The 18,433-nt window shown below is 35.3% G+C and overlaps 1 protein-coding gene across 1 annotated transcript in view; it reads left to right on the top strand.

Moving 5' to 3' along the window:
- The window catches only part of DPYD (dihydropyrimidine dehydrogenase), a 797,040-nt gene that overhangs the window by 641,725 nt on the left and 136,882 nt on the right, over positions 1 to 18,433 (top strand). Inside the window, exon 19 of the mRNA XM_019747023.3 lies at positions 6,692 to 6,834. Coding sequence (XP_019602582.3) covers positions 6,692 to 6,834 — 143 coding nt within the window. The remainder of the gene's footprint in view (positions 1 to 6,691; positions 6,835 to 18,433) is intronic.

Raw genomic sequence — 18,433 nt, 5'->3', positions numbered from 1 at the left:
GATAGGGAATAGTATGTTGGTAATGTCTGGCTGAATAAAGTGTAAAACATTAAACACATACTCTCTAATTACTGAATTCTAGTAAATTCTCTTCAACTTGGTTAAAACTTTCTAATGTATGAAAAAATTAGATTGGTCTCACTATGTTTCATCAAATTAAGGAAAATATGTGTAAAAAGTAGACTGAAAATGGTGGTTAAAGCCCTCATTGCCAAGCAGAGGATGGAAGCCTTAGGCACTGAGACTAGCCCCCCTCCTTACCCTCCCAGAGCTCGCCCCACCCCCACCTGCCTGGTGCTAGAAACGGAACAGTTGCAGTGTCAGATCAAAAGAATAGAGTATTTGCTGTTCTAAGAACTGTGGACCGCAGACACAGATTCGCAACCCAACTAGTTACGGCAAAGGGGAAGGAGCTGTGGAAACAGGACTGGCTGTCGTGGTGGTCACTGCCATTGCTCTGCGCCACCTCTCAAAACTCACCCTGTCCTTGGCCCACCTATCTGGGCGGATCCCTGCAGGAGTAAACAGAACTACTTAAGCACACAGGCTCTGAAATTGGTACAGGAAGAGCTTTGGAACTTCAAAAGCTCTCTGCATACCCAAAAAGACACTGCGCCCTGTGACCCAGGTGAACTATTAACAGAGGAGAAGCCCATCTCCCAGGGAATACCCCCATTGTGTGGGAAGCTGGAATAGTGCAGAGAAAACACAGCACTACCGTGTGAGAGGAAAAAAAAAGGCTGCAGTCAGAAAGAAAATAAAACATTCTACCAACACATACTGGAAAACAAAAGAAAGACCTCTTCCTATCAACCTGTTGCAGAACCCACTCCTGTAGATGTCTAGGAAGAGAAATAACAAATAAGTAATTGCCATGAATAACCAAGGCAACAAGACAGCTCAGAAAGAGGTGAAAAGTCTCCAGAAAATGAAGTTAAAGATATGGAAATATGTGACTTGCATTACAGAGAATTCAAGATTGCAGTTCTGAAAAAACTCAACGAGATGCAAGAAAACACAGAAAGGCAGTTTAATGAACTCAGAAAGATAATCAAAGAACAACATGAGCATTTTACGAAAGAGATTGAAATTTTAAAAAAGAACCAAATAGAATTTCTGGAGATTAAGAACTCAATAGAAGAAATTAAGAATGAAATAACCAGCTTAGGTAGTAGAGTTGACCAGATGGAGGAAAGAATCAGTGACATCGAAGATAGACACCTGGAAATGACACTGATGGAAGAAGAAAGAGACTTGAGACTTAAAAGAAATGAAAGAACTCTACAAGAACTTTCTGACTCCATCAGAAAGAGCAATATAAGAATAATGGGCATACCAGAAGGAGAAGAAAGAGAGAAGGGAACAGAGAATATATTCAAACAAATTGTCGATGAGAACTTCCCAAACTTGTGGACAGAACTGGACCCTGGAATCCAAGAAGCAAATAGAACACCTAATTACCTCAATCCCAACGGGCCTTCTCCAAGGCACATTGTATTGAAGCTGTCTAAAATCAACGACAAAGAAAGAATCCTCAAGGCAGCCAGGGAAAAGAAGACAGTAACCTACAAAGGAAAGCCCATTAGATTATCGTCAGATTTTTCAGGAGAAACTCTATGAGCCAGGAGGGAGTGGAACCAAATATTCAAACTATTGAAAGAGAGAAATTATGAGCCAAGAATAATATATCCAGCAAAGATATCCTTTAGATATGAAGGAGGAATAAAGACCTTCCAAGACATACAGAAGCTGAGGGAATTTTATAATACACGACCTGCACTACAAGAAATACTAAAGGAGGCTATATGACCACCATCAACAGGGACAAATTGTGGCAACCAAAACACAAAAAGGACGAGAGTAAAGGCCTGAACCGGAATATTGGAATGAAGAAATCAAGCATGCTGAAGAAAATGGAATACTCTAAATATCAAACTTTCTTTTACATAAACTTAAGGGTAACCACTCAAAAAAAATCCAGAACTGAAATATATACTGTAATAAAAGAAGAAACACAGGGAAACATTATAGAATACCACCAAACAGAAATAATAGACAACAACAAAAAGGCAAAGTAACAATGGAGACACAGCCTTACCAGAAAACTAAAGATAGAATGACAGGAAATCCTCACATATCAATAGTCCCCCTAAATATACTCACCAATAAAAAGGCACAGAGTAGTAGATTGGATCAAAAAACTAAACCCAACCATATGCTGTATCTAAGAGACACATCTCAGCTACAAGGACAAGCATAGACTCAAAGTGAAAGGGTGGAAATTGGCATTCCAAGCAAATGGTACCCAGAGAAAATCAGGAGTAGTTATAATGATATCAGATGAAACAAACTTCAAGGTGAAAAAGATAACAAGAGACAAAGATGGATATTTCATAATGGTAAAGGGGACTATACAACAAGAAGACATAACAGTCATCAATATTTATGCCCCCAATCAGGGAACACCGAAATATACCAAGCAACTACTAACAGAACTAAAGGGAGAAATTGACCAAAACACAATTATACTAGGGGACTTAAATACATCATTGACAGCTATGGATAGATCATCCAAACAGAAAATAAATAACGAAATAGCCCTAAATGACACATTAGATGAAATGGATATAATTGACATTTATAGAGCACTTCATCCTAAAACATCAGACTATACATTCTTTTCTAGTGTACATGGAACATTCTCAAGGTTAGACTGTATATTGAGACATAAAATCAGCCTAGGCAAATTTAAGAAGATTGAAATCATACCAAGCATATTCTCTGATCACAAGGCTTTGAAATTGGATATCAACTGCAAAAACAAAGCAGGAAAAACCACAAATACATGGAGATTAAACAACATACTTTTAAAGAACGACTGGGTCAAAGAAGAAGTTAGAGGAGAAATCAAAAGATACATAGAAACAAATGACAATGAAAATACATCCTACCAAAATTTTTGGGATGCAGCGAAGGCAGTTTTAAGAGGGAAATTTATATCATTACAGGCCTATCTCAAGAAACAAGAAAAATCCCAAATAAATAACCTCATGGTACACCTTAAAGAACTAGAAAAAGAAGAACACATGAAACCCAAGGTCAGCAGAAGAAAGGAAATAACAAAAATCAGAGCAGAACTAAATGAAATAGAGAACAAAAAGACAATAGAAAAAATTAATGTGACAAAGAGCTGGTGCTTTGAAAAGATTAGCAAAATTCATAAACCCTTGTCTAGAGTCACTAAGATAAAAAGAGAGAAGACACTATTTAACAAAATCAGAAATGAAAATGGGGAAGTTATCACGGACACCACAGAAATACAAAGGATCATCCAAGAATACTATGAAGGACTATATGCCACCAAATTCAATAACCTAGAAGAAATGGACAAGTTCTTAGGAACATATAGCCTTCCTGGCTGAACCATGAAGAACTGGAAAATCTAAACAGACCGGTCACCAGTAACAAAATTGAATCAGTCATCCAAAACCTTCCCAAAAGCAAAAGTCCTGGACCAGATGGCTTCACTAGTGAATTCTACCAAACCTTCAAAGAGGATCTAATACAAATCCTGCTCAAACTCTTCCAAAGACTTGAAGAAGAGACAGTACTCCCTAACTCATATTTTGAGGCCAACATTACCCTGATAACAAAACCTGGTAAGGATAAAACATAAAAAGAAAACTACAGACTAATATCTCTGATAAATACAGATGCAAAAATCCTGAACAAAATTCTAGCAAATCAAATACAACAATGCATTGAAAAGATTATTCATCACGACCAAGTGGGGTTCATCCCAGGGCACAAGGATGGTTCAAATCCGCAAATCCATCAATGTGATACATCACATAAACAAAATAAAGGACAAAAATCTTGATTATATCAATTGATGCAGAAAAAGCATTTGACAAGATACAACATCCATTTATGATTAAAACACTTAAAAAACGAGGTATAGAAGGAAAATACGTTAAGAAAATAAAAACCATATATGACAAATCCTCAGCTAATCTCATAATTAATGGTGAAAAACTGAAGCCCTTTGCTCTACGTTCAGGAAGACGACAGGGCTGTCCCCTATCACCTCTGCTTTTCAGCATAGTGTTGGAAGTCCTTGCCAGAGCAATCAGGCAAGAGAAAGAAATAAAAGGCATCCAAATTGGGAATGAAGAAGTTAAATTGTCACTCTTTGCAGATGACATGATGCTAGATATAGAAAACCCTAAAGACTCCACCAAAAAGCTATTAGAAACAATCAACAAATACAGTAAATTTGTTGGCTACAAAATCAACGTAACAAAAGTCCATTGCATTCCTTTATACTAACAATGAAATCTCAGAAAAAGAAATACAAAAAACAATTCCTTTTGCAATTGCAGCAAAAAGAATAAAATACCTAGGAATAAACTTAACCAAGGATGTGAAAGACCTATATGCTGAAAACTATAAGACATTTTTAAAAGAAATTGAGTACACACAAAGAAATGGAAAGACATTCCATGCTCATGGATTGGAAGAATCAACATAGTTAAAACAGCCATATTACCTAAAGCAATATACAGATTTAATGTAATCCCCATTAAAATCCCAATGACATTTTTTAATGAAATAGAACAAAAAATCATCAGATTTGTTTGGAACCACAAAAGACCCCGAATAGCCAAAGCACTCCTAAGAAAAAGAACAATACTGGAGATATCACACTCCCTGACTTTATCTTGTACTACAGGGCTACAATAATCAAAACAGCATGGTAATGGCAGAAAAACAGACACATAGACCAATGGAATAGAATTGAGAACCCAGAAATAAAACCACATAAATATGGACAGATAATTTTTGACAAAGAAGCAAAAAACATGCAATTGAGAAAAGACAGCGTCTTCAATAAATGGTGCTGGGAGAATTGGATAGCCACGTGCAAAAGAATGAAACTGGACCTGTGTCTGTCACCATGTACCAAAATTAATTCAAAATGGATCAAAGACTTAAGCATAAGACCTGATACAATAAACTGCATAGAAGAAAACATAGGTACTAAACTTATGGACCTTGGGTTCAAAGAGCATTTTATGAATTTGACTCCAAAGACAAGGGAAGTAAAAGCTAAAATAAATGAATGGGACTTTATGAAACTTAAAAGCTTCTGCACAGCAAAAGAAACCATAGATAAAATAAAGAGGCAACCAACTGAATGGGAGAAGATTTTTGCAAACAGTGCCTCAGATAAGGGGCTAATATCCAAAATATGCAAGGAACTTATGCAACTCAAGAACAAAAAAACAAACAACACAATTGATAAATGGGCAGACGACCTGAAGAGATGTTTCTCTAAAGAGGACATACAAATGGCAAATAGACATATGAAAAAAATGCTCAACATCACTAATCATCAGAGAAATGCAAATAAAAACCACAATGAGATATCACCTCACCACAGTTAGAATGGCTATCATCAACAAGACAAATAGTAACAAGTGTTGGAGAGGCTGTGGAGAAAAAGGAACCCTCATACACTGTTGGTGGGAATGCAGATTGGTGCAGCCGTTATGGAAGGCAGTGTGGAAGTTCCTCAAAAAATTACGAATAGAATTACCATATGACCCAGCAATCCCTCTCCTGGGTATCTACCCAAAAAATCTGAAAACATTTATACATAAAGACACGTGTGCTCCAATGTTCATTGCAGCTTTGTTTACAGTGGCCAAGACATGGAAACAACCAAAATGTCCTTCGATAGATGAATGGATAAAGAAGTTGTGGTATATATACACAATGGAATACTATTCGGTGGTAAGAAAAGATGATATAGGAACATTTGTGACAACATGGATGGATCTTGAGAGTATAATGCTAAGCGAAATAAGTCAGACAGAAAAAGCAGAGAACCATGTCATTTCACTGATATGTGGTATATAAACCAAAAACAACAAAAGAACAAGACAAACAAATGAGAAACAAAAACTCATAGACACCGACAATAGTTTAGTGGATACCAGAGGGTAAGAGGGGTGGGAGGTGGGAGATGAGGGTAAAGGGGATCAAATATATGGTGATGGAAGGAGAACTGACTCGGTGATGAACACACAATGGGATTTATAGATGATGTAATACAGAATTGTACACCTGAAATCTATGTAATTTTACTAACAATTGTCTCCCCAATAAAATAAAATATATATAAAAAGCAATATGGAATTTGAAATCTTATCGACACCTTGCTTGATTTCATAGTATCTGTAGTCACACAGCTGCTTTATACTTAGTGGCAACATAACAGAGCTGTATATCTATTTATGCACTGTATGTGATTGTGTTTCTTTCTCAAAATGTTGTGTTCCTTGCCCTTTTTGAAGCAGATGCTTGAATGTTTCATACAGTCTTTTACACATAACTGTCTATCAAACTGTAATATACATATACTCAATGGGAGAGTTCTAGGGTTGCTATACTCACTTGCATAACACATCTGCATGCAATAATAGCACCAGAGCACTTAAAATAAATATACATCCATTTAAAAAGGAACATACTTTGAAACAACAGCATTTTTATTATATATGTATATACCTTAAATAAAGATAAGTAAATTTGTCTAATACAGCACTTTTATCACACAATAGTGTTTAGAAGGCAATGTGTTCAAATTGTCAATATGCTAACCATTGATCATTCTGCTTTTCTGTAGGCACAGCAATCAGACCTATTGCTTTGAGAGCTGTGACCTCCATTGCTCGTGCTTTGCCTGGATTTCCCATTTTGGCCACTGGTGGAATTGATTCAGCTGAAAGTGGTCTTCAGTTTCTCCACAGTGGAGCTTCGGTCCTCCAGGTAGTACTTGTGTTTGTCTGTCCGTTCAAGAAGCTCCATCTAACAGATACAGTGTAAATTATGTGACAACAAGTATATTCTTGTAGGGTCTCTTGAGAAAGAATGTGGCAAAATGGCAATACTCATTAAGTTTCTATTTTGAGTCAAGAAGAAACCTAAGATTTATTCCCTATCCTGATCGAGAGCTTACAAACCCTCTATATTTTTTAAATGTATTCATTTTAAATGTATTCATTTTAAATGTATTCATTTACCACTCTTTTTTAAACACAAATGAAATCGGGTACTAAAATTCACTGTACTACTAGAAAAAAAGAAACTGATATATGAGGAAATTTGAGTAAATGTAAATAAAATCTTAATTGAAAAATAAAGTCAAGAGTAAGGCCAGTACACAAAATCTATGCCAAAAAGTACAGGAGGGATCACAATTTTCTTTTTCATTCTTTCTTTTTATTAGTTTCCGGTGCACAAAACAATGTAATAGTTAGACATTTATCATTTATATCCCTTACACTGTGTCACCCCCCCCCCATCCACTATCTCTCTGACATCGCACAGAGCCATTACATTTCCACTGTCTCTATTCCTAATGCTGTATTCCACTTCTTGTAAGTATATACGTACATATATATATATATATATATATATATATATATATATATATATACACACACACACACACACACACACACACATATATACATACATATATACATATAAACTTGTAGTTGACATTCATTATTGTTCAGCTTCAGCTTCAGGTGTACAGTGCAGTGATGAGGCATCTACATCATCCCTGAGGTGGTCTCCCTAATGAGACAAGTGTCCATCGGATACCCTACAAAATCTTTACAACGTTATTGATCACATTCCCCAAATTAACTTTCGGAAGGATTACAAAGTTTGACTTTGAACTTACTGGCAGTTAAAACAAGGAAATCATGGCTTCATAAATTTCAAAATATAAATATAAATTGGTTGTTCAGTTTTTTCTGGTACAAAGCTGAGGAAAATTCTCCATTGTCTTCATAAAGTGATAATTTGAGATGTAGTGCATTGTACTCTTAATAGCACCCCTACAAAAAAGTAGTTTTTTATTACTTATACACTTACTTTTTATAATGTTGCTCAGCATTGGCCCAGTAGAATGGTTGACACATAGCATAAGCATTTTTTTGAGGGGACAGGTATGCTTATTTGAATGGTCTGACCTGATACTGGGATAAAATTTTTCATATGATGACTGTGCCTTGACTACTCAGGAAATCCTTCATTAATATGGCTTCTTATTACTTAGCACCGATGGTATTGGGAAGCAGAGCATGTAGCATCACTTATAATTCCTGGCAAGAAATTGGAGTGCAAATGTTTTGTGTTGCCAATTTGATAATCAGAGTTAATATCCTCTTATGACATACAATCTAACATGGAAATAACATGTATCGAAATGCTAATGGAGGTGGACTTCTGCTTCCAAGAAGATGGAGTAGATGTACTTTTTCCCATGCGTCCCACTAAGTAAAACTCAAATCCTTTATATATAAAACTAACATAAAGAGACTCGGAAAGGTGGCAATGAGGCAGTCTGCCTAGGAACCTCAGGACCCAAGGAACAACACAGCAGCGAGTTCCCTGGGTTTTCTTTTCTTCATCTCTCCAAGAGTTGGAGCCAAAGAAGACAGCAACCCAGAAACAACAACTGGTACAGACAAGGAATCCTGCTCCCTCTGGCCAAAAAACCAGGAAAGAGGCAGATTAACAAGACAGAGAACATGTAGACAATAACTGCCCCCTTCTCTAGCAAAACACCACAGGTAAAAACTGTGACCCTGAATCCATCTATACAAACAAAGGACAAGTGGGGTCTTACACTTCCATATGGGAAGCCTGGACTCTCAGCCCCGCCTGACAGTAATGAAGTATCTCTTTGCCTCCCCTCTGGGGTTTTGCCAGAAGAGATGTAGTGAAGAGTCAGGACTTCCGTCACCACCCAGGAGTGACAAGCCTACTCTCCTTCCACATGCCACCCATGGTGTCAGTGAAGCCAAGTGGGAGCGGTAACAAGGCACTTCTGCCCCTCCCAGCCAGGGAGGTATCAGTGGAGGGCTGGTAAGAAGCCAGAACCCCCATACTCTCCCAGCAGTAACAAGGAGCCGTGTCCCTAAGTGTTAAAGAAAGCCAGGGAGGGAACCTGGGCAGTAACTCGGCAGCATCCTCCCTTTCACTTGTCAAGATGGTGTCAAAGAAAACCAATTGAAACAGAAGGTTTAAATAAGATCAGAGCCTCTTAGCATAATACCCACAATGTTAACGTTTCAATTGAAAATTACTCACATACCAAGACCCAGAAAGATCTCAAGCTGAATGGTAAAAGACAATTAATAGATCCCAACACCATGATTAAAGAGATGTTAAAATTATTTGACAAAAAAATTTAAGACAGTCATTATAAAATTACTTTAACAATTGATTACAGACATGTTTAAAACAAATAAAAAAATTGCTAGAATTAGTGGGGTGATCACATTGTAAAATATAAAAATGCCAAATCACTATATATACACCTGGAACTAATATAACTAACATAGTATTGTATACCAACTATATTTAAGTAAAAAAGGATAGAACAGTCTCAAGAAATAAAGGATATAAGGAAGAACTAAATGAAAATTTCAAGACTAAAAATTATAGTAACCAAAATGCAAAACTCAGTTAATGAGCTCAACAGCAGAATGGAGAGAAGATGAGAAAGAATCAGTGAACTAGGAGGTAGAACAATAGAAATTAACCAATCTGAATGACAGAGAAATTGAAAAAAATAATAACAATAAACAGAGCCTCAAGAAACTGTGAACTCCTCTCAAGGGACTATAACAAAATCTCTACAATCCATGTCATTCCATTGCCAGAGGAGAAGTCAAAGAAGGAGGGGATGAAAAAAAAAAAATCATGTTTGAAAACTTCCCATTTTTTTTGCAAAAAAACCTGTTTGGCTCACTTTATCTTTTCATGCCAGGCCCTCTTATAAAACACTGGTCACCCAATGTATTGACTGCTTAGTGTGTAGCAGAAACACACTAAATATTTGTTGAATTAAGTTATGAAATGAATGTGCTTGAGTTGCATTTTTTTTTACTGGATTGTGAACAGGGGATGAAACGGTTAACATGGTATAAAAAATGATTGCCAAAGAACTGCTCCTTCAGCTCTGACTAGCAATGCTCGGAGACTTTCCAGCTATGTAAAATATTGGCTACTAAATTATTGTGTTAAAAAAGGAAAGTTCCACACGTAGGCTTTTACTGGTACAGAAATCACAGATTATGTATCATTTCTACCATTAGCTTGAGTCAGATTTTCATTGAGCCAGAAAATATTTTTAAACCAATTTTAGCTAAAGTATGAACTAAAATCAGTATTAAGATATGCTTAGGACAGTTATGAGTAGGAAAACCTTTGAATTTAGAATTTTGGCTTGGCATTTGAATGGGGTAGAGAACGTATAATATTTCCATCTCTGTTCCTTTGCAACTGAATTTCTTCCTATTCCATTTCCTAGTCCTGGGTTAATCTAACCTTTCATTTTCTATACTTCTGGTCTGCTAAATGTTATTAGAGAAATTCAAGTAACTCTGCCAATTGGATTTACTCCAAATTCACAGGGTCTAATGTCAGCTGGACCTTGGATATTAGTCAGCATCCGCTTTTATTCACCATTTTTTAAAAAAAGAAATCCCATCAAATTCCCTCTATCCATTAGTTCAGATCTTTTTCATACACTCAAGGCCCTGAATCTGTCTGTCACCACCCTCCCTTTTCTCTGATTCCACTTGCTCACGGGCTCTTATTGCCCAACTGAATCCCCTTCTCTGTTTCTGTATTTCTCTTGAAGAGCTCATCCACTTACGTATCTTCAGGTGGATTCCTATCAAATCTCCCTTTCTAACTGTTTCTATGCAGAAGTGAAGACATATGACAAAATGCATTTTTATAAGATGTGATAAGGCAAATTAAATGTATTTAAGTATCAGGGTGATGGAGCTGATACACTGGAGTACAGAGAGAAGGGTACAGAAATAGTGATATAAATAAATATTTTGCTTCTGATTTTCTTGATACACATACATGGACTATGGAGATAGGTGAGTTTACTACTGGAATAAGGATTTATATTGAAAGTAATTTCAAATTCAGTTTTAAATGAATTCAATAATTGTGATGTTCTATGTGACTTTAGAAAAAGTACTGATATTTCAGAAATGGGAAGCTAAAATATTTTCCCTAAGTTTGATAAGTGTGATAGAACATGCCTTCCTAAGTAACCAGTATGCATCACAGAGAACCATTCATTCATTTATTAATGTGATAACTATTGATTGAGAACCTATAGCATGGCTAGCACTGTTCTAGGAATTTGGAATTCTATGTATAGAGCAGACAAAAGTGCGTTACCTCATGAGGCTTACATTCCAGTGATGAGCAAGATATATAATTAGTATGAAACTTAAGTATATAATCTGGTATGTAAGATGGTAAGTGCTGTGAAAAAAAATAAAGAGGTTCATTGAAAAGGTAATATAAAAAAATTGAAGATGGCGAATCATGAAAATTTTTATTGAAGGAAAATATTTAGGTTATAGCATCGTTTGCTTACATTTTTGTTAACTGAGAATTTTACTGAAATATAAAAATCACAAAATATTGTAGACCACCTTGTGTCTCTGATTTTCATCTTATTTGGTAGGCTCTCATTAATTAGAATATGCAAGTTAGAGCTATAAGAAGGACAGATGAAAATTATTAGTAAATTTCAGATGCTGAAATTTATAAATGCCTCTTTTTAAAATTGTATTCTCAAACTCTTGAGGTCTTAAAATCTTTTGGAGGTCTACTCTGAAGAAAAGACATTTGCTTCTGGTTGCCAATTAGTTATTCATGAAGAGGACTGTAAATAAATAACTTGAATAATTGCTCTTTAAAACATTGTTAAGAGAAGACTTTAATAAATTAACAGTTTTTTGGTTGTTTTTTTTTTACTTTTAGTTTTGTTGGTTTAGTCCGAGACCTAGGCTTCCCAGTGAATCCCATATCCCCTTCATCTGATTTTAGTCCTAGTCACTTTCTATTAATTCAAACTAGTTAGGGATTTCTACTGCACCCAAAACCCAGCCTACCTTAACGATAGGTTTCATCACAAAATGTCCACTCTCCTCTGTTGTATGTAGGTAGAGAATATAAGTACTATATTACCCTTTTTTCACTGAATGACTATGGGTTACTGTAACTTAATTTAATGATATTGCCATACAATTCACTCTGTTAAGGACTTTGATTCAGGACATCAGACATTATAGGAAGCCCTCAGTTCCTTCATGTACAGTTATGACCTGTGCCTTCATTGAGATGCTATAGGTGGGATGTTTTTGTTCCATTTCTTTTTTATGGATTTGTCACTAAAATTAATAGAAAATCCTGAAATACAACAGAAATAGTGAGCATAGTGGGTATTTGCGTGAAGAGTCATGGTCACGTGATGGACACTCATGAAACTTAGATAACCAAACCAATGTTCAACAATAATCAAAGCTGCTTTGATGGAGCTAGTTCAAGCTCAATGGAAAACTTTATTGTGATCAGGAGATGTATTATTTTATTAAAACTAGAGAATAAGAAGTAATTGAAGCAGCATAACAATTTCCATATGAGCACAGATGCCTTACCAACATTCTCTGTTGGTCATCACACACAGAAAGACTTCAGTGCTTCAACTATATTGATGGGGGTCTTTTGTGATACAAATTGTGCATTCCATGTTCTAAAGTTTTATTGGGTGAGTGGAAAATATTTGTTCTACGATTTCTTATCTTTTCTTCCATTATCATGCTCTTTAAAGACAGACTATGATATACAAAGGAAGAATCGTTGATACCATTCAAAGTTATTTTAAATGGCATTGGAACTGTTTCACATAGTTAGTTAAAACAGACATGTTTTTCTTTCCGCTATGCAATTTCTTGTTTCTTAAATTTAATGACTGTTTCACTTACAATTTTTAGAACAATATGGAAGTGGGTATTTAAAAAAATAGAAACCCTATGTTCTTAGACTAATATATAAGAAAAAATATGCTGTTAGTATCTATCCAATGAAATTATATTACTGTGTCAATTATTACAATATTTTAAATTACTTTAATGGGTGTTTACTTTAATGGAAGCGGTTTTAATTTTTGAAAAGCATCTTGATTCCAGTGCAACAATGTTGTTTATAAGCAAATAGAAGACATTAAATGGAAACCTGCTAGGCCTTCGCATGATTACACACTCTCCACTTGATAGAAAGAGTAACATCTAGATTCAAAGGAAATTAATTGAAATTAAATCTAATCTTTCTGAAAGACAGTTTTACTATAAGAAAAAGTAACAGTATTACATGATGACTATGCTATGTGAGAAAATAACCATGAGTTAGCTAAGATTCGTATATGAAATTTCTGACCTTGTATAAACTTTCTTGGCAAAATTTTTTCCTGAATCTGCCCAGCTCCTTTATGTTTCCTGTTCCTTTTTGCATTGTATACAGAGATATGATTAATGACTGGTTTCGCTTCCTCGTCAAAAAATCTTCATATGCCTGACCAAAGATTTAAACTACTATTTACCGTTTTATTTTTCAATTTAAAGAATACCAGTTGTTTAGATATTCTTATTTCACATATTATTTTCTAAACATTGTATTTTCTTGGTTGATTTTCTCTGAATCTTTCCAATTTATCAATATCATTTGAAATGAGTTGTGTTTGGACATAACTGATTTTTTCATAACCATCACATAACTTGTCCATCCAAAGGACTATTTAGAAGACGTCACTTTGGGAGGATATGTATTTTGAACACCATCAGGAACTAGTCTTCATTCTTTGAGAATGGATTTAATTTCCTATAAACAAAGCTTAGGAGAGCCAAGTTCAGTAAACAAAGTTGGTTGTTGAACTGAGATATACAGAGTCATGTATCTCTTTTTCTGTCAGTTCATAAACTGATTTTAATAAACAGTTCAAAAAGAAGTGTTACAAAATTATTCTGAGCAGTGCCAACTTCCACCAAGGTGATTATTTTGAAAAAGCCACATTCATTTGGATGTGTATAATTGTATATTTGTTTTAAAATTCACCTAAATATATTATAGACTCTGTTTTGTACTAAGTTCGGGTTCAGAGTTCAGACTGCATAAAAATTTGGAAAGCTCTAAGCCATAGCAAATATATTGTAAAGAATATTGATCTGATGAACATTACCTTGTTTTTCAGAAAGGCTTTTCCAGTTATTAATTTGTTTGGCTTTTACAAAGCAATGGGGACATCAGTAAGCATTTTTAAACCCATTTTACAGATTTGCAAATTTCTAATTTCCTTGAGTTTATTTCATTAGTTGGCTACCAGTAGTATTAGAAACCATGTTTCCTGATTTCTACTCCATGACTTGTCTTTATATCCCCTACCGTCCATGTATGTTATTGTGCTCAAGAAATGTACTAGCAAAACGAAAGAGAAATTTATCATAATAAATATGTGAATACTTGCTCTGTCCTTGATTCGTTCTCAGTTCTTGAATGACACCTATGCATAGTTCGTTTACCCCGTCTTATAATTTTACAGGTGAACTGCTTGCTCTTTATTAAATATTTATCCATGATCTCTTCAGTTTCCAAAATTATTTTCAATTCTGACAAATGTTGCTATATGCTGAGTAAAGGAAATTTTGAGATTTCTAAGTTCTGTTTGGGGAAAACAGAAATCCAGTTGATCAAATTCTTGAGTAATATTAAATATGGAGGCAGAGTAAGTTACAAGGTAGATCAAGAAAAGCAAGAGATACATACACGACTGATAAAAAATAAGAATATAAAGCTGATTATTGATAAATTTAAGGCCCCATCCTTGAGTGCAGAAATTTAATTGCACATCTAAGATGGAGGTTGCTATGGCAAAGATTTTTGGTTTGTTTGTTTTTGAAAAACTAGAGGGATTTAATAACAATAAGGTCAAGAAAAGTGATGTGTTAATAATGCTTCCATAAAAGTTGATATGATCTTGGTTGCATTTGAAATATAATATCTAAAAAAAGGAAAATGGTATCCTTAGTGAACTCTCACCAGATGATGTCTTTGTTCATCACATGGTAGGTGGCCACTATGTGCCAAATGTCGTGCTAGCCCCAGGGACACAAGAATGTTCTCGGACAACTGAGTATGCTCTCAGGAACCTTGTATGCCAGAAGCTTACTCAAAAGAGTGATAGGATATTTGAGCTGTGACTTGAATGAGTAAAAAAAAGTCAGCCGTGCAGAGGCCTGTAGAAAAGATTCCCCCTGGCAGAAGGGAGAACAAGAACATAAATACAAAGCCCTAGGGTGCAAAATGAGAGTGGTCTAGCCCTGATTTAGAACTGGGAAGACACGGTAGCGGTGAGGATGATAGGAGATGAAGGTCAGTCATAGGCAGAGACGGTTCTTGTGGGGTACTGTAGGCCATGACAAAGATTTTAGATGCTGTTCTGTGTTCAGTGGGAAGCTACTGAACAGAGTGGCAAGGTCTTACATTTTCACATGCCGACACCACACCCCTTCTCTCTCTCCTCAGATCCAGGAGCTGATAAATCCTCAGTGGGCCCTTTCCCCTTTTTTACTTCCAGGACATCTTGTTCAATTTTTAATGAATGGTTATTATCCTCCATGATTTCAATTTTCCTCTCTTCCAGGACTACTGATAGCCTCCGTCATCTTTGGTTAGCTGCCTCACAAATATTTTTGACTAGCTCAATACAAATCCTTCACTCATAAAGGAAATATATCTCCAAGCACATGTTCTATTAATGGTAGAACATCAACTTTCTATACACAAAAAAAAAGGCAATATTAAGTATTAATTCAAAAATCAGACTAACACAAATACTTTTCCAGAATCATTCAGTTTTGTCATGTGCTTAATATATTTGGATTTTTTCCCCAAGGGTTTAGATCAGAGTAGAAGTTTGTGCCATTGTAAGAATTTCTCTTGCAAGAAACAATGAAAATTCAGACCACAGAAAGACATTTCACAGTTGGTTCCTCATAAGTGCCTACCTCCCTAAGAGTTTTTAATCATGACATTCAATTTTGTACCGTACAATTTTCCTTTGTATGTGCTGTCCCAATTCTTTGTCACTTTTCTTAATTACATTTTTGAAGTGACACTGAATTATTAGCTTATTACAATAATGATGTTCCTGGGTTATGGCTACTCTTCTTTTTACATGACTTCTCTCTCTGCTTTATGCTTACTATCTTTGTTCTAATGGGTACAACAGAGATTTAGATATTTTTCCAGGCTATTTTAAGACTGATTCCTTTGATTTTTTTTATGCATCTTTCTATTTCAAAGCAGCAATTTCTTTTTGCAATCATAACAAACCAAACCTTAGAAACTTTTATCCTCCTGACACACACCCATGTATGTACAAGTCCATTTATAGTCAGCCTATAATATTTTGGGCATTATTGCCACAATATATTCAGAACAATCTAGACCCTCTGAAGTAATCTTCTTCTGAAAAGACCCTGTCATCATTTGGGTTGTGGGGCATTCTGTACTTACTCCATTTTTCTTTTAAATTTCTGTTGCGCTACTCCTGATTTTCTTCCTAGTTCTTTTATTATGAAGTAGATTTGAAAAGGTCTTATTTCTAACCCTCTTGGAAGATTAGAAAGTACGAAGATTTATTTATTCACTTTCTGATCTTGATATAAGATGTGTCTAAGGCTGAGGTAGAAAAGAAAATAGGAAAAGGAAGGAAGACACAGTTGGATAGTAGCTGCTCTGCAGAATGCCAGGGGCTCTGCACCAGATATATAACTGAGCTCTGAGAGCTGCGTTACAAAGACTAGTGGTCTCTCTTCTTAGTGAGGTAAAATAAAAACCAAACACTTCTGCTTTGTGCCTCTATGTCATTCACCAATATGTGGATTTTATTTTGTTTTGTTTTATCTTGAAAAGCAATGTTCTCAAGTTCTTTATTCTTAATGCTTTTATTTATGAAACACTCTTGTTGGTCCCTAGCATTTTTCAAACACCTTAGTTTATTTTTTAGTTTTGAATATTCTTGACAGTATTTGTGTGCAACTATTATGTATCCAAATATGTTTGTATTGCCATGGATAGCGTGGTAGTTCAGAGAAGGAACTTTGAAGTTCTGCAGTTCTTTGCTCAACTCCTGGCCTCACAGTTTAATAGTTGGATGAATCTGGCCTAATCATTTAACTTCTATAAATCTTGGTTTATTCCCCTATCAAATGGAAGTTATAGTTCCTATCTCATTAAGTTGCAGTAAGGGAAAAATAATACTAATATGTTAAAAGGGTATCAGAGTCCCAGTCCCTGGGGTGTCTCCTTCTGTTCCAGCCACCTTGGCCTGTGCCCTTTTCTTCATCCCGCAGCGCCTGGCTCATCAGGGAAGCTTGAGCACCCTGGTCCAGCTCTAAGACTGGTTGTCAAATGAGTATCAACTCTGATTGTATCTGTTTCTAATTATAAACTCCTAGAAGAAAGAGTACCAGGATTATGTCATTCTAGTCATGCAGCTGACATTTATGAAAGGTTTTCTTGGTACAGACGATAATGATTTACGGAGAAATAGAGAATAAGCAAACAATTTGGGTGCACATTCATTTTTGCCATATTCATTGTGACTCTTGATGCAAATAATGACTATGAAAGAAATTACAGTAAAACATCAAAGTTCTTACAGGTCTAAAAATCATTTTTAAAAGACTTTTACTAGAAATCACACTATGTCTTCCATATAGAAGTTTAGAAAATAAATGGAATGTTTAAGGTTTATGAGAAGTTGTAAAGGAAATTGCTATCAGAATATCTGTCCAGTTCAAGGGACACATAACTCTCAGTTCGGTCCATTGACACAAATGACACAAGTGACTCCTAACTCTCAATTCAGAAACTAGGCTTAGGCCAGATGACTTCTGCCTACACTATGAGCATGATCACGTTCAGAATAGAAATACAAGCTTATGATCGGTTCTGCCAGAGAGGAGAATTATTTTCAATTAAAAGATTGATATAACATGAGGAAATCTAGATTTTGTGACATATTCTGTGCAGATGTATATAAATATTTACTGGATTTTTGCATCTTTTTCTTACATCTTCACTCTTTAAAAATATTCATCTCTGAAATGTATTGTTCACTTACATGTTAAAAGTTTGCTCTAGGAAAGAAAGTAACATAATCAGTGCTCCCAAGTAAAATGCTTTTAGGGGAAATTTTTAAATGTTTTATTGCAGACTATTCAACAAATTGTAACTTCAAATAGAGGACCAAATGGATTTCTGTTTCATTTAAGTAAAAACAACAACAAAAAATCATTCAGCTGCTGGGCTCTCTAGAAATATGTATCTGTGCATCATGTATGTGTTTTATGGCATCAAAGTTACAGTTCAGTAAATTTCTAAAAAGGTTTTTGAGACAGAGATATGAATTTTTACAGATTCTAATTACAATTTAAAAGTCACCTCACTGTGCAAAATTAAAAATGGAGACAAT

This window comes from Rhinolophus sinicus, chromosome 7 (genome assembly GCF_057876585.1).
Source record: "Rhinolophus sinicus isolate RSI-liver-muscle chromosome 7, RSI-T2T, whole genome shotgun sequence".
Classification (NCBI taxonomy): Eukaryota; Metazoa; Chordata; class Mammalia; order Chiroptera; family Rhinolophidae; genus Rhinolophus; species Rhinolophus sinicus.
This window is presented reverse-complemented; position numbering and strand designations above follow the sequence as displayed.